We start from the raw sequence: 16706 nt of genomic DNA on the forward strand, positions 1-16706 counted from the left end.
CACAGGCCCCATTAGACAGTAAACTACCCGTTTGTGTGAGAACAGAGTCTGAACTATTGCACACGTACGGAAAAAGCAGTCAGAAGTATATCTCCCTCACTCACAGACGGAGATAGAGAGAGGGGGGGGAGAAAATACAGCATGCGAAAAGTGCACATTCCATAGGCTTAGTGAGACACAAAGAAAAGACTAAAGTTGCCTACGCTGGGTCAAACACAAACACATGAGGAGAGAGAAAGAAAAATAAAGCACACACACACACACACACACACACACACACACACACACACACACACACACACACACACACACACACACACACACACACACACACACACACACACACACACACACACACACACAGAGACTTGAATAAAGAGGATAAGAAAGATAGAGACAGGCAGTGAGACGGACAGTGAGACAAAGAGAGAGGAAGACAACAAGCCATGAGGCTGGCCGGTAATTAGATGGACGCCGAGCAACAGAGACGGATGCAAGGACAACCAGAGCGATGGCAGTATCTGATGAGCACTGGCTACACACAGATGTAATGAAATAATGATGTGCTGGAATGATGCACAGACCTGTTCTGATACAACCACACACACACACACACACACACACACACACACACACAGAGAGAGAGAGACAATACATAAAAATAAGAATAAAAACTTAGGAGAATGCTTTTATAGGAAAATAATCAACAACATAGTGGGGTGATCCACCATTTCTGTCAGCACCCTTATATTTTTGCCAGAACACATCCTCAACAGAGTGAGCCAAGGGTTAGATGCATGATGAGGAATTATTACACTATCTTACAGTATGTAATATATTTCACTGAGCTTTCCTACTGTAAGTTGATTTGTTGACTGATTCACTAATCTGCCAACATTAACATTTTTTAATTTATTAAAGAATTACATACTTTCCATCTACTTGGCGGCTGTGGCTCACTTGGTAGAGTGGGTTGTCCCCTAATCCACTAATCGTAGGGTTGGCGGTTTGATTCCTGGCCCGCATGACTCCACATGCCGAAGTGTCCTTGAGCAAGACACTGAACCCCAAGTTGCTCCTGATGGCAAGTTAGTGCCTTGCATGGCAGCTCTGCTACCATTGGAGTGTGTGTGTGAATGGGTGAATGAGACACAGTGTAAAGCGCTTTGGATAAAAGCGCTATATAAGTGCGCCATTTACTTGAGGTAACACTTAATGTGGAACAAGTTCTTGTATTATAGCGGTTATAAATAATCATTCTCTCACCAATCTTTCTGTTCTTTCTCTCTCTTTAAGTTAATAAGACAAAAAAATATATATACATAGCTGAGATGTTACTCAGAAAAAGCAAAGCCCTCCTTTATGGAAGCTTATTTAAGCTATAGCTTTACCTCTGGTTTATTGCACAGTGCTGACACTTGAGACTCCTTCCAAAAATATTACATAAATATCTTCTCACAGAAAGTGTCACCATATCAACACATGCATGCGTCATATACAAAGATCAGCCATAACATTATGACATTAACACTGACGGGCGAAGTGGTTCGTACCAACCAAAAGTGGTCCAAGGAAGGACAACCAGTGAACTGGCGACAGGGTCATGGGTCATCTTGATGCCAGATACCACAGCACACCTTCTGAGGTCTTGTGGAGTCCATGTCTCGAAGGGTTCAGAACTGTTTGAGCGGTGCAAGAGGGACCTACATGATATTAGTCAGGTGGTTTTAATGTTATGGCTGATCCCTGTAAGGGTCTGTGTAAGTTGTTACTATTGAAACGGTAATGTAGTACAATGAGTATATTAGTATAAACCTGTGATTTGAATTACATCCGGAACTACAGTCAGAGCTGCAGTAAAGAAAATGAATGTGACTAGAGATTAGATTAGATTAGATTAGACATTTCAACATGGCATAAATAACATTATTCCATTTGATATCCTAGCTTTCTGAGAAAATGTTATCGTTCTAAGCCTTTAGATTTACATTGATGTGACCATAAAAGCCATTTGTTGTTTTCTTACTTGCCAGTGTATTTTGAGGGGATGTGATATGTGATGTTGGCTCCTACCCAAGTGACATAAAACAGACATCTTTGCTGCTGCAAATGGACAAAAGCAAAGGTTGTGCTTGTTTTGTGAAGCGTCATTATTTCTCTATCGACTGATCACAGTTATCTCAGCAAAGCTTGGGGATCTGAACTGTGCTCATCGTTTCTGTCGAGTGATACTTGCATTCTGATGAACACAAGAACAACGGTGCACATCATGACCCAGCTCTTTTCCAGGACGTTGAGAGGGTATTATAAAGAGAAGTAATTACAAAATGTCTCTTGCTTTTCCCGTTTACTTCCTCCCTCTCCCTCTCTCTCTCTCTCTCTCTCTCTGCAGTGCAGTAGTCAGCGACAGCCTTGCCTATCAGTGCACGCAGATCTATGAGCCATGGAAAGTGCTAGCACCAACCTAGTTTTAAAACAGTATGAGTGGTCCATATTCCCTTCCACTTGCCAGAGCACATCCTCGACTGGAAAGATAAACAGCTCAGAGGGAGCCAAGGGTTACGGAAATAAACTCATACGGTGCATGCTTTAGACCAAATGCAATGATGCTGAATTCTTACAGTAAGCAATATAGTTTACTGAACTTTCTTACAGTAAGCAAACAGGTAAGTTTGGCTGAATCTGAAGGTCGCCAGGAGGCATTTTTGCGCCCATTTTTGACCCCAATGAATTTGGGAGAATGCAGAACTAATTGAAGTAATTTTCTTGTAACAGCCTGATTCGGCTGGTTCATGGCTCAGCCTATTTACAGTCTGACCGTCCTGGATTCAGCTCATTCTATATATAATGCAGCAATTTGTAGACAAGGCCGTGAAGGTCATGCCTCAGGAAGCGAAACTGCATATTCAAGAAAAAAAAAAAAATGATGAGATCCAGGGTTACGCTTGTTATAAGCTCAAGTGGGCATTTAAATAGGCACAATGTGCTTATGACATGGCTATAGGTGTTGAGTGCCAGTCAGAGTTCTTTATGCTTGGGAAAAGATTGAATCCTTTAGAAAATACAGAAGAGTAATTATATATATATATATATATATATATATATATATATATATATATATATATATATATATATATAAAATCAGCTAGTCGAATAACACAGGTGGCACTTGGTGAATTTGTCAATAAATAACACACCTAGGATTGGGTGCGTTATTGGTCATTCCTTTGTGCATTCATAAAGTAAGCGACTGCATGGTGCTAAACTGACAAATCAATTGACAAATCAAGTTTGTGCCCATAAAGTAATATAATTCGTCAGCAAAAACTGACATCAGCAACATAAATGTTTAATAAGGGTACGAGCACTGGCTGTTCTTAAATGCTTAAACGAGACTTACTATCTCTCCATTAACAGATTAAAAGCTTTAAAATGTCTGTCCTTCTCTCCCCCCACTTCTCCAGCTCCATCTCCTTCAGTTGCTCTCCCTCACTAAGTGAGCATGAACAGAAAGGCAGTAAGCAGCTCCTGCAGGGACCCGGCAGGAAGGGGCGTCTTAAAACTAAACCTCTCCAGGGAGCAGATGAAGACAGAGCATGAGAGAGAGTGAGGGAGAGAGAGAGGGAGAGAGAGAGAGAGAGAGAGAGAGAGATGGGGAGGGGGGACTTCTGTTTTATATGACCTCTTTATTAAACGATAAAGCCGACGGACCTGCCTCCTGAGTAAGAAACGGAGACGCCTGGCAATTATGAAGAGATTGAAGAACAACAGAAGAAGAGAAAAGAGAGATCAGATTGAGAAAACAATAGACACGGGAGAAAGACAGACACACACACACACACACATACACGCACACATAAAGAATATAAATTTGAGAGTGAATTTTCTGTGTGTGTGTGTGTGTGCGTGTGTGTAAAATTCTTTCTAACTGCATTACCATTTGAAAAGGTGAGTCGTCTCAAAATGAGAGCAGCGTTCGTTTTCACCTCCAGCCCGAGGTGTGTTCAGTTGAACTCCACTAACTTTGCGTGGTCTTGCAGGAGAGAAGGTGGGGGTAGTAAGAAGAAGAAGATGGGGGGAGGGGGTAGTCACTCTGCGAGAGAGGAGAGGCCTGTAATCTCATCAGCCGTGTTGTGATTGAACACGGTGGGACAGAGAGCAATCTGATTAATAAATAAATGGGCTCTGTGTGGCTCCCATATGTCAGAGAGCGAGCGTGTGCGAGAGAGAGAGAGAGAGAGAGCAGGAGACTCCTCTGGCGTTGCCCTCATCAGAACTGATGCTTTGATTGGGCACGATGCAATTACAAACGCAGATACACCCTGGGGAATCGACAGTGCTCTCATGCCACACACACACTTGCTCGAACTTGCACAATGTCGAAGAGTTACTCTAACTTGCTTAGGGTGCATATACTTTCGAATTAAGGTGTTTACAAATGGAGGAAACCATCCGAACTGGAGAAAAACGATTAGAATATCAATTAAACCCACACACAATCACATGCATACAATGTTACTCTACAGTCGTAGCCTTGACATTACACTAGCTACGGGCGTATGTGCTTACTCAGACAGTGTATATGCTTAGAATATAAAGCAAACACACTCACACACACACACATACCATGTACTCTCTCAGAAAAACAAAACCAAACACCCAGACAGTCAAACTCAGACCGATCGTTTCTTCCTTTATTTCAGATGGAACATTGTTAATGGTACACAGCAACAGTGATTTCATCCTTTTAAAGTTTTTTTTTCTTTTCTTTTCTTAATACACTTGATAGGAAACAGGACACAGCGCAGAACCTGAATACCAAAAGGAGTGTGAAGCTGAGAAATGAGTTCCAGAGCCCATAAGGAACTCCCAGGCTGTGACTACTTGTGCTAATGTGACTAATTGTGAATTAGCGCTGATTGCCAGGCAACACCGCTGCATGGTCTGGATAAAGAGTCACAGCTCTGGGATCTGATCCATTTGGGGAAGAGGGCGTGTTTTGTGGCACCCATGACAGCTGAAAGTTGTCCAAACTGACTGTGAACTAAAGCCAGAGTTGCTGCTTAACCTTGGCAACATGAAACTTTAGTCCTCAGTTGCATTGTCGGCTTAAACTAGTCGCTTTGAAGAATCGTCAAAGGAGCCGATCTCAGAGGAACAGCTGAGAGTGTGTACACCAGGGATAAGGGGAGGACGAGGGGTGAGTTGGGGTATGGGGCGTGTTTAGAGCAGGGATGGTAGCCATATATATTTGTAAATAGGCATAAGGAGTGATTACAGTGAGCACAGTAAGGGTGTAGGGTGGGTTTGGAGCAAGACAAAAGAGGCATCAGATGCATGGGGCAGCACTTGAGCGACTAAAACTATTCCTCCATCTATTCAGAGTTTGCTCTCCAACATGAAAGTAAATATCAGCTAAGAAAGGAGACATCGAGCGTGTTTAGAGCGGTACAATAAAGGATACATGGTGATTTTAGGATTTAAGAGGGGATTCAGTAGGAGTGTATGTGAAGGGTTTAGAGTTGAGACCTTGTTTCTGCGAATGAAAAACCTCAAACTTTTTGCTCATTATTAGGTATCTAGGTAGATATCTCAGACATCGAGGTTGTGACTTCAGGAGCTGGACCAAATTACAAGTAACTACCAACTGGATTAGATATTGAGAGCGGAATTAACCAGTCAGGTAATAGGGACCGTTTTTTCCTGGTCAGAGTTGCAGTGGAGTCACTGGGAATGAAGTGGGAATACACCCTGGATGGGATGCCAGGCACCATACACACATACACACACACATTTGCACATTTATGCACAACTAGGGGTGATTTGGAGTAGCCCATCTGCCTACGAGCAACCATCCGTCAATTTTCTGTACCGCTTATCCTACACAGGGTCGCAGGGAACCTGGAGCTAATCCCAGGGGACTTGGAGCACAAGGTGGGGGATGCCCTGGATGGGGAGCCAACCCACCGCAGGGCACAATCACACCTACACACACTCACGCACCCATTCACACACTACAGACGATTTAGAGATGCCAATTAGCCTGTCAGAGCATGCCTTTGGACTTGGGGAGGAAACCCACATAGACAAGAGAAACTCCACACATTTAATAACCTGATGCTGGAGCCCTGATCATTTCACCAACATGATTTAACAACAAGGAGCAGCATTCAGGCTTTTTAATATTTTTGGTCTACCTGCTGACTTGGATTGTGCCCGCTCTCTCTCTCTCTCTCTTTTTTTTTTTTTTTTTTTATTTTGATTATGTTTGTGCATTAAGGCCTTGTAATACCGTATATGATGATCACTATGCAATCTACTGCAATTACAATTTTATAATTAGCACCATAAATTGTACGCAAGGATCTAAATGGATAGATCTCCAATGAGCAGCGTGGTTAGAGCGAGTACGGGACGGGTACAGTGTGTGGATGAGGCAACTTTGGCATGGATCACAGCAGCATCCTCACTTCCAAAATATTTCCTGTGCTATTATGGTTCTGTATTTTTCATTCTGTCTTGATGGAACATCTGCTGCCACACCATGACCTGATCGCGGTGAGTGATGATGTGCTGTGAACGGCCCTGTTCTGTAGCGTACATCTGTCCATGGTCTGCGGATGTGTGCACAGTCAACAGTGGAGCGTGAACTCTAAGGTCCAGTGTCAATACAGATACAGAAAGACAAACAACATAAAGAAATTCAGGAAAACACAGCACTAGTGTCATGCTGCTTTAAAGTCGCATACTAATGTGGAATTCAATGACCCAAAAAAATGGCGGCGTAAAGCCGTGAGGCGTCAATTAGTACAAAATAAAGCTTTCGTGTTCTGAATAAGTATTACACACGCTCGGCCAGCTTAAATACGGCCTTAGTGTTTTTGGTGATTTTTTTTTTCTTTTTCTTTTGAGAATGTTCTTCATTAGGAAAACATTAGCGGTGTTAATTATGGTCATGTAATTGGGGTTGGAGTGTAGGGTGGAACAGAGAGCGATACAGTCCACTGAGCACATGACTCCGCTGCAGGACAAAGACAGAGAGAGAGAAGAGAGAAAGAAAAAACAAGGGGAGGAAAAGACATAAGTGTTCGAAAGTGTCTATGAGAGCAATAGCAAAGCAAATGGAAAGCTCGATGTCTGAAAGCTGAAAGTAGTGTCTAAACGAGGTATAGTGTGTGTGTGTGTGTGTGTGTGTGTGTGTGTGTGTGTGTGTGTGTGTGTGAGAGGCAGGGAGAACCTGGTGTTAGTATTAATGATGTAGTCAGATGCTCCTGTTTCATTCACAGCATATAGCACTGACTAGTGAAGCTCATTTCAGTCCTGCTGCTATTCTCTCTCTCTCTCTCTCACACACTCTCTCTCTCTCTCTCTCTCTCTCTCTCTCTCTCTCCCTGACTTTCTCTCAATCTTCCATCCTCATGCAATCTTTCCCATTCTGAGAACTCCTAATCCTCTCACAAGCTTTCTGCCTCTACTCTGTTTATACCCTATATCTTTTTCACTCTCTTGCGCACTCATTCTGTTTTTCTTCTTCACCTTCTCTCTCTCTCTCTCTCTCTCTCTCTCTCTCTCTCTCTCTCTCTCTCTCTCTCCGTTATTGTTCTTAATCTCTTTCACTCTCCACAGTATCTCTATCCGTCTCACTCACACCAGCTTATATAGGCTCTCTTTTTATCTGTCTATTTTTCTGGCTGTTTGTCTCTGTGTCTCTTCCTCTCTCTCTCTTTCTCTCTGTCTGTCTGTCTCTCTCTCTCTCTCTCTCTCTCTCTCTCTCTCTCTCTCTCTCTCTCTTCCTGTCTGTCTGTTTCTCACTCTTTGTCTCTGCCTATCTGTCTGGTTTTTTTTCTGTCTATCTGTCTGTCTCTCTCTTGCTATCTGTCTACCTGTCTCTGTCTCTCTGGGTCGTTTTCTGTTTGCTTCTCTCACTCTCTCTGTCACGCTCTGTCTGTCTGTCTGTCTGTCTGTCACTGTCTCTCTTTCTGTCTATATCTCTGCTAATCTGTCTGTTTCTCACTCTGTTTATCTTGCTTTCTTTCAGTCTGTCTGTCTCTCTCTGCCTTTCTTTCTGACTGTCTATCTATCTATCTATCTATCTCTTTCTGTCACTCAGTCTTTCTTTCACTGTGTCTCTTGTTCTTTCTCTCTGTCTGTTTCTCTCACACTTTCTGTCTCTCTCGTTCTGTTTGTCTCTGTCTCTGCGTATCTCTGTTTCTCTCTCTGTCTATCTGTCTCTTTCTGTTACTCTGTCCTTCTTTCACTTTGTCTCTCTCATTCTTTCTCTGTCTCTCATTCTTTATCTGTTTCTCTTTCTCTCACACTCAGTCTGTATCTCTCTCGCTCACCCTCTCTCTCTGAGTCTCTCTCTCTCTCTCTCTCTCTTTCTCTCTCTCTCTGAATCTGTATATTAAAGCATTAAAGCTTGATGTGTTTACACTGTATAGTAATGGCTCACACGCACATAAACACAAAAAGGTCTAAAAATTCAGCCTACAATCACCTCTCTGCCTCAGTGCGTCTGATATCCTGCTATCTGCAGTCATTTAACGCATGGCTTGTTTGTTTGTTTCAGTAAAAAAAAAAAAACGTATTACTATAAGGCAGAGACATCACTCGTGCTGCCTCATGTCTTTATGCCATGGTATGATCTTTGCTCAGTGACAGCAATTAAAAAATTACACCGGCCATCACACGAGCTGAGTGGCTTCTGGACACACACGTCAATCTTCCCGTCTGAAATGTGCATGTTTGTAATTAAGGCCTCTGATTGGATGAGCGCTGTCTGCGTCAGTAGTGATATCCATGTCTCCATCCGAATATCCAATTCAATTTAAGAGATAAATTAAGTTGGTGCAAAAATATATAGGTAATAAATAGGCTTCGTGTTTCAGATCACATCACGTCTCTGGTCCTTCCGCAAAAATACTTTAATACCGGAGGCATGGACAGAGTCAATTAATAATATTGTGTCATTTTTTTTTTGTTTCACTGAATGTTCGTCGATGAAAGACACATCAACACTGTATTAGAAGGCTCTCTCTCTCTCTCTCTCTCTGACAATTCTGGGATTTAAACTCCCAAAGCAGATACAACTTTTCAAATGCATATACTTTTTTATACTTCTAAGCAATATTGAAGTGTAAAACTCACCAGCATTCAGTCGCAAATAAATAATATAATCCCAAGTAAACTCAGCCCTAGCACTCAATATATAGAGTTTATAATACAGTATATTTTATATATTTTTGCAATACGTAGAGATAAAGTGAAAAATAAAGTGTTTTATTAATTATATGCTTTGTAGAAATGGTAAATACCGAATAGATTATACTAAATTTATTAGTAGCCATTACTGTAAATACATTTAGGCTAGTAGATGAACCTGCTCCATCATTGATTCTGAACATTTTTCAGAACATTCAGTATAGCTTTTTTTAAAAAAAAGTACAGTATTTTACTTTTATACAATTGTGTAAAGTTTCCATTTCTGTTGATACCTGTCTAATATCTAATATCTAATATTGTTGGAGCAGCGTTGACCAATCCAATGATATAATATTAATAAGGTGTTTAATTATTATTCCCGGAAGGGAGGGGGGGGGGGGGGGGGGGTGCGCTTTTCCTGAGATACTGCAATGACCATCTCCATTGTTACTTAAAGAAATTGGCAAATAACTGACTGAATGTTAACTTTGCTATTTTTTTAATGTTATTTTTGTATCAGTTGTTTTCATTTCTGTGTTAAATCATTTATTTCCGGTGACACTGCATAAGTAAGGGATAATTCATGTCTAGGTGTGCGTTACAAAGAACATCCTGATTATCCCGCTTATACCATGGTCACTTGCCAGCATTGACAATTAAAGCGGTCATTGATGTTTGCAGTGCAAAATTATGAAAAAAAATAATAAATAACGGTTAATTTTCATTAGCAATTTTATATACGGGATCTAGAATTCTGTCTGCTCTAAATCATACACAGAGATAAAGTAATGCGATACGATTACGTTTATTTGAATGAATTATAGTAAATAGTAGAGAGAGAGAGAGAGAGAGAGAAGAGAAAGGGATTTGAATTGTGTGTGTCTGAATTACCTGCATCTGTGCTGCATCTTTACTAATAATGAAGCTACTGTATACAAATGTAACTGTATGTTACTATGATTCCGGTTGTGTATAGGCAGCGCATTCATTTAGCAAAGACCTGACCGGAACTACCTGTGTTGTAACACAGCTTTAACCTTCCAGCCAATCAGAATCGAGCATTCGGACAGACCATGGTATAAAAATATCATACTGCACCCCACATACCACATCTGTGATCCATATTTAAATATCATGTGACTTTTTTTTTACATATCATCCATCCCTGATTTGGAGTGTAAAAATAATAATATTAATAATAATAATAATAACATTTTAAAGGAGTCTTTCTGATACATAAGCAAAGACAAAACAGGAGACAAGACGAGATAAGCTCATGAACTCAATTTTTTTTTATATACCACCAGAAATCTGACTCTTATCTTTTCAGTCACTGAAAATTTGGTTCTGGATCAAAGAATGTATGTTAATTCATCTCTGCAATGGCCTTTTGCAGAGCCTATATCCTTTGCAGGCCATTTGTTTTCTTCATCTACAGACGACAAAAAGAAATGGCTGAATCATGACAGAAATGATTACTGGCCCAATATTATTAACTTGTCTCTATGTCCTGTAGCACTTTTTTTTTTTTTTTTTTTTTAATACAGAAGTAACGTGGAGACGTGATGGGTTTATTCACCTTAACTCCTCAACACCATTACATTTTTTTTCATTCGCTGACAATTTAATTTGTCGCTTAAATCGAATTCAATATTTTGAAATAAAAAACATAAAAGCACACACACACACACACACACACACACACACACACACAAGTGCTGACCTTTGCCTGGATGGCGGAACAGCAGTTCGATCAGTGCCCTGCCTATTCCATTCCTGCCGTATAATAGACCAATTTGGGGAGGTCGTTGTTAAGACATGTACGTGGTGTAATGTGAGGAGCTTTCTCTTATTAGGATAGCATACAAAGAAACAGAGCGACAGAGAGACATAGCAGCGTCCGACCTCTTTGCCTTGCGTTAGATCCCTGTGAACCGGCACAATGGAGGGGGTAAGACCAAAGCGGGGGCCTTTAATAACATTAAAGCCCCTCTGGAAGAGAAGGAAAGATTCTCTAGCGTGCTCAGACATACACGAGGAAAATGAAGGAGGGGGAACAAAGAAAAAAAACAAACAAACAAACATTAGTGTCAGCAATAGATTTATACGACAAAAAGAGCTGGAGGTGTTTGACTGTATGTTTGTGCTGGAGGGTCTCTCTTATTTCTTTTCTCTCTCCCCTATCGCTTTTTTTTCTTCATGCTCTATCAAAAGCAATTCTTCCCCCCACCAACACACAACAAGATAAACAGTTTGCGTTATAACCCATTATCTCCGGCTGGCAAATAACTTCCTCCCGGAGGTTCCAAACCCAGACTGGACCCCCAACACCTGCTGTGCACTCACGTCTTCACGCACTGATTTATTTATTTATTTACACGCTTATTTATTTCTTTAGATTTTATTAGTCGTATTGTTCCAAGATGTGTGTGTGTGTGTGTGTGTGTGGGTGTGTGTGTGTTTATTATTTATGCCCCTGGTTAGAGTCCACAGCCTGTGCTGACTCTAAAAATTAAAGCACAGTGCAGATAGAGCAATAAAGGAAAAGCGCTTGCATCTGCACCGATGGAGGGTCACGCCGTACGGATGTGTGAGTGTGTGTGTGTGTGTGTGTGTGTGTATGAGTAAGGGTATGAGTGTGTGTAAGTATGCCTGGAACTTCACTTAATACAAAAACCTCAGAATTTATACTCTAACAATACATATCTACTTGCATCTTCTGTCACCGCGTCTACCGTTTCTGTGCTCGTTGTCATGGCAATCAAGCAAATGTAAACAAACCTGACGAAATTTTACAAAACTGTCTTTAGAGTAGTTAAGCAATTAATTCAGTGTTATCTAGTTTTGTGTGTTTTATTTATTTCTCTCTTTTTTGTATTTAGTATCAAATTTTACACCGATAAAGAACAAACTGTAGATTTTTATTTATTTATTATTTTTCTTAGTTATCTTAGCATGCATTAGCTGTCCACTTTGCTAGCAAGGTTAATCCTCCAACTTCGTTTTTTATGTCTGTTTTTATTTTGTCCAACATCTACCCACGTAAAAACAGCTAAACACTGGTGTGGTCCAATCCTCCATCCAAATTCCGGTTTTATGCTAGCTAGATGTTCTCAAGTTATAAACGTAACATTTACACGCAAGCGCAGTCATGCCTCTTAGTCATTTTCTTTTATTCGGTGATACTAAGTAACTACCAAGCCGGCTATTAGCTAATTACATGTTTATTTAAATCACAGTGTAACCAGAAGTTAGCCAGCTAGTTATACTCATTATCTTTATTTATTTGGCTAGCTGTTTATGTTTAACTAACCTTGCATAATGACTAACCCCTTTTAACATTAAAAGCTTGTATAAAAGTAAACCAAGGCTAATTAGCTAGCTAGCAAACAGTTAATTACTTAATTGAAGAATTTGTTTACATCTTGCAAATACTCTCACCTGAGCAAAATCTGTAACCAGCTCTACTGTAACAGGTCAGAGTTACATTAGCCTTGTTAGATTTTCATGTTTAGCTAGTCATTTGCAAAGTTAGCTTACATATTAGACTAACTGGCTAGTTTTAGTGAATAGTTTCCCGTGTTTTTATTTAAAACGTTTGCAGTTTCTTTCAGTCTGGCACATCCCTGCTGAAAACAAACAAACAAAGCAGACAAAAACAATAGAAACCCTCATAGAATTTGAAATGAATTTAATGCTTAGAATGGGAATTGTATTGCTTTTAATGGAAACTGTAATGGTCCCTGTGGGTCTCTACTGGTAATATGTTGCCTTCTATTGGTGGTATGTTATGTCTAGTGGATACACTTAAGCACCAATAATGGTAATGTTTTTAATGGTTATCTAATGATTTGTAATGGTATTTGTAGTGGAAACCATTAGAATTTCTGTGATGGCTTCTATTGTTTTGTTTTTTCAGCACTTTTAGTGTAACCAGAGACGAGCAACATTAGCATTCCTTTATGGCACTATTAGCTAGCTAGATTCTAATGTGTAGTTAATGTAGTCCAATGACAGACTCCCTGTTAGCTTCATGCTAATCGATAGCCAGCTTTAGCAACGAGTATTCCATTTAAATTCATTCAAATACTTAGAAATAATTATAATTTGGCATGTACGTGAGATTAAACCGTATTCTAGCAAGAAGGACAATCATAGTCACCACACCATCGGAGCTGTTCACTGAAATAAATAGGATGCAGCCGGTGAACTTGCGAGTGGACACGTATTGTAAGAGGTTTTTTTCTGATGTTGACAAAGTGCAAACATTTTGTACACACACACACCCACACACACAAACACACACACACACACACACACACACACACACACACACACACACACACACACACACACACACACTGTTACAAAGCTTCAGAATGAGAAAACGCACAAGGTGTCTAAATGCAAAGTACAAAACTCATATGTAGCTGTGTCATTGGACGGAAGCAATATAGCAATTCCCAAACAGCGGCACAAGTTGACTGATGGTTAGCCAACATCAGCAAAGCAAAGGAGAATTATACAACAGATACATCACATTACTGATTCACTGATTCACTGATTCACTCAATGACAGTCAGGCGTTAAATATATCCGATTCGATTCAGTCCAATGAGTCATGAATCATGATTCCTGACAATTTTCCAAACAATTGGCACAGAATCAGATTCAGAGAGTGACTCCCTGGGGGACGAGCTGCGATCGGCAAGCTACACACAGCCCTCTTGTTGAGAAGGAGAAACAGAGTGAAAGGAAAGGTCAGTAGCGGGTAGGAGAGGACTTTCCTGTCCTCTGTCCTCTTCTTCTCTTTTCATTTCATTTCATTTCATCTTGCATTCTCTCCATCCCTCAGAATAAAGTCTTTGAGTCTTTAGAGTGGGTGTGAGTGATTATTTTGAGGAGGGTGTGTGCAGATGTAAGTGTATGTGTGTGAGTGTGGATGAGTGTGAATGGCGGTGGTTTCTACCCCCAGCTGAGGGTAGCGAGCAGCAGCAGAAGAATAAGATAAAGCGAGGCTGAAAAGGATGAAGCCCGGCCCTGAACTCTGCCTGTCTCTGAACCCAAATCAGTGACAGTGGCCTTCTCTGGGAATGGGGGGATGACGTTGAACTCATCCACCGGATCTATCTCTTCTTCGTGCTCGTTCTTTTCCTCCTCGCTCTCCTCCACCTGACACGAAAGAAAATGAAAACAATAAATAAATGACTGCATGTCTTAATAGAAAAAGAGACAGAGAGGAGGGAAAAGGGGCGTTAGGGATGACATGAAAGGAGTAACCTCTCCGACACCAACCTGTGCAATGTGAGGAAGCCTGAAGACAGAGAGAGAGAGAGAGAGAGACCATGAGAGTGTTACAGAGACAGGGATTAAGAAATAGCGATAACAGGGGAGAGTGAGAGAGCGAGAGTGACAGATGGGCATGAATAAATTAATACTAATAAAGTCTGATTGATGCACTGCCTCCCGCAAACACCTCTGACTAATCCTTTCACAGAGCGAGAGGGAGCGAAAGAGACGAACACGTGAAGAAGAATGGGGAAGACGGCGCGAGAGAGATCAAGAAAAGACGTTCAGTGAAGAGAGTGCAGTTTGGCTGAGAAAGAGAGGTAGAAGTGACAGCGGAAACAGAAATGAATCCTTTTTGTCTGGAAAGCCAGATTATCTCTAAGCCCCTGCACTCTGTGTATGCGCGCACGCACACACACACACGCACACCACTGAGGATGAACACGTGGTCCAGTGTGTAAACATATACACCCACATACCCACACAACAAAAGCGCTGCAAGTGCTCACCAATAAACAGTCTGTGAAGATGGATATGGATATATAGCAATAGACTTCCATTTAAAAAAAAAAAAAAGAAAAGAGACGAAAAGGAAAATAACTTATTCATATAACCAGCCATGCAGAAAAATCCATAATGTCATAAGAAGACAAATAAAATGGCAACTGCCTTTTAAATGTGTCTTGGCCTCCGACCTTTTATTGACCACTGTTTGAAAAAAAAAAAAAAATGACATGGTATGATTCTTAATTCAAATTCTAGGGTAATGTCCCATTCACAACACCTGACCCTTGTGGCCATGGAGATGATAAAAACAGTCCAAGAAAGACACAGGAGCAGTAAAGAGAAAAATTTGTCACAGCATCAGACACTCCACCAACACATAATCTTTTGTACACTTTTCTGTTCAACAGAAGGTTATAATCTGGATCTTTTCATTATTACAGTATATACCAGTTTCCAATGAGAAAGCTAACTTTTGAACACCATGAAAGAAAGTGTTTTTTTTGAAGAAATAGCTAATCACTGGATTTAAAAAAAAAAATCCAAAGTCTTTTTTTTTAGTGATGAGTAAATATAGTTTACAATTTTGCAATAATAACATCCTCTTCCTGTTCTTGGTCACTGTGCCTTTTCACAAAGGAGACCAGACGCTCTACTGAAAGTTAGATTCACTCTGAATCACGACATTAATGGGATGTCGGCCAGAATGAACATTTTTAATGTGTTTTCGAAAACTTAGAAAAGAGGACTATTGTGATCACAGACTTTTTATAGACCAAAAATGTTTATCTACTGGTTCAGTCAGGGTGGAGCAACAAAAATAAACACACTAGCCATGTCTTTTTATGGGCCATTTTAAATCAAGTTGGATTGTCCCAGTGATATAGATATACAAAGTCATGTGTTCATGGAAACCCGTGTTAATGTTCCTGCAATGAAAAGCACTATGTAAAAACATCTCTGACGAATTGAACGATCTAGGAACTAACGTTTCCTAAAGCATCCAAAAATTGTTCTTATAAATTTAGAGCTGATTTCCAATCAGTTTAGTAGCTTTCATAAAGAAAGGGGTTTTTGTTTACCTGCTTCCTAAACAGTAGTTCCTTAGTTTTAATTGAATTAAAATTAACTTAATAAATTAATATCGTGTTACCAAAAAAATTAATAAAAATTCATCTAAAAAGATTAAAAACACATCTAAAAGATGTGTTTTAAGCAAAAAAGTCAACATAAACGGAAATGAATTGTTTCAGTATAGGGTGAATTAAAATAAATAAACTTACATTGAGTTCAGACTTGATCTATCTCATAGTTGATTGGTTATGTGCATACCATAGTGCTGTATTTATGTAAAATGCCATAAATAATATATTTAAAAATATATATATAAAATCCCTACCCTCTGACCAAAAGACAAAAAATGTCAATAAAAAATAAGAGCACATATGTTTTATGGAGTATTTAAAATTAATGAAGAAAAAAAACAACAAAAAAAAACAGAATAAACTCTATTTTGATCCCCCAGCTGTAAACACTAATAAAGATGCAGGTCCATGAGCTGAGCCGTGCCCATGGACAGATGTTTGGTCACTCTACTCACACGAGTCAGTCTGTAAATTAAAACATTAGGCTGAGACACGAGTAAAGAGTCGACTGAAATGGATACAGATTGAGATTCTGAGGCAGTAAATGTTGCCACCGTGCTTTCGTCG

General features: G+C 40.1%; 1 protein-coding gene across 2 annotated transcripts in view; it reads right to left on the reverse strand.

The window, feature by feature from the left end:
• Window positions 1-4672: 4672 nt before the first annotated feature.
• Window positions 4673-16706, reverse strand: part of gfra3 (GDNF family receptor alpha 3) — a 58597-nt gene continuing 46563 nt past the window's right edge. For both annotated transcript variants that reach the window (XM_017486129.3, XM_017486128.3), the window contains exon 8: window positions 4673-14373. In XM_017486129.3, the coding sequence (XP_017341618.1) occupies window positions 14167-14373 (207 nt within the window). In that variant the 3' untranslated portion in view covers window positions 4673-14166. The remainder of the gene's footprint in view (window positions 14374-16706) is intronic.

The sequence above is a fragment of the Ictalurus punctatus genome, chromosome 14 (genome assembly GCF_001660625.3).
Source record: "Ictalurus punctatus breed USDA103 chromosome 14, Coco_2.0, whole genome shotgun sequence".
Taxonomy (NCBI): domain Eukaryota; kingdom Metazoa; phylum Chordata; class Actinopteri; order Siluriformes; family Ictaluridae; genus Ictalurus; species Ictalurus punctatus.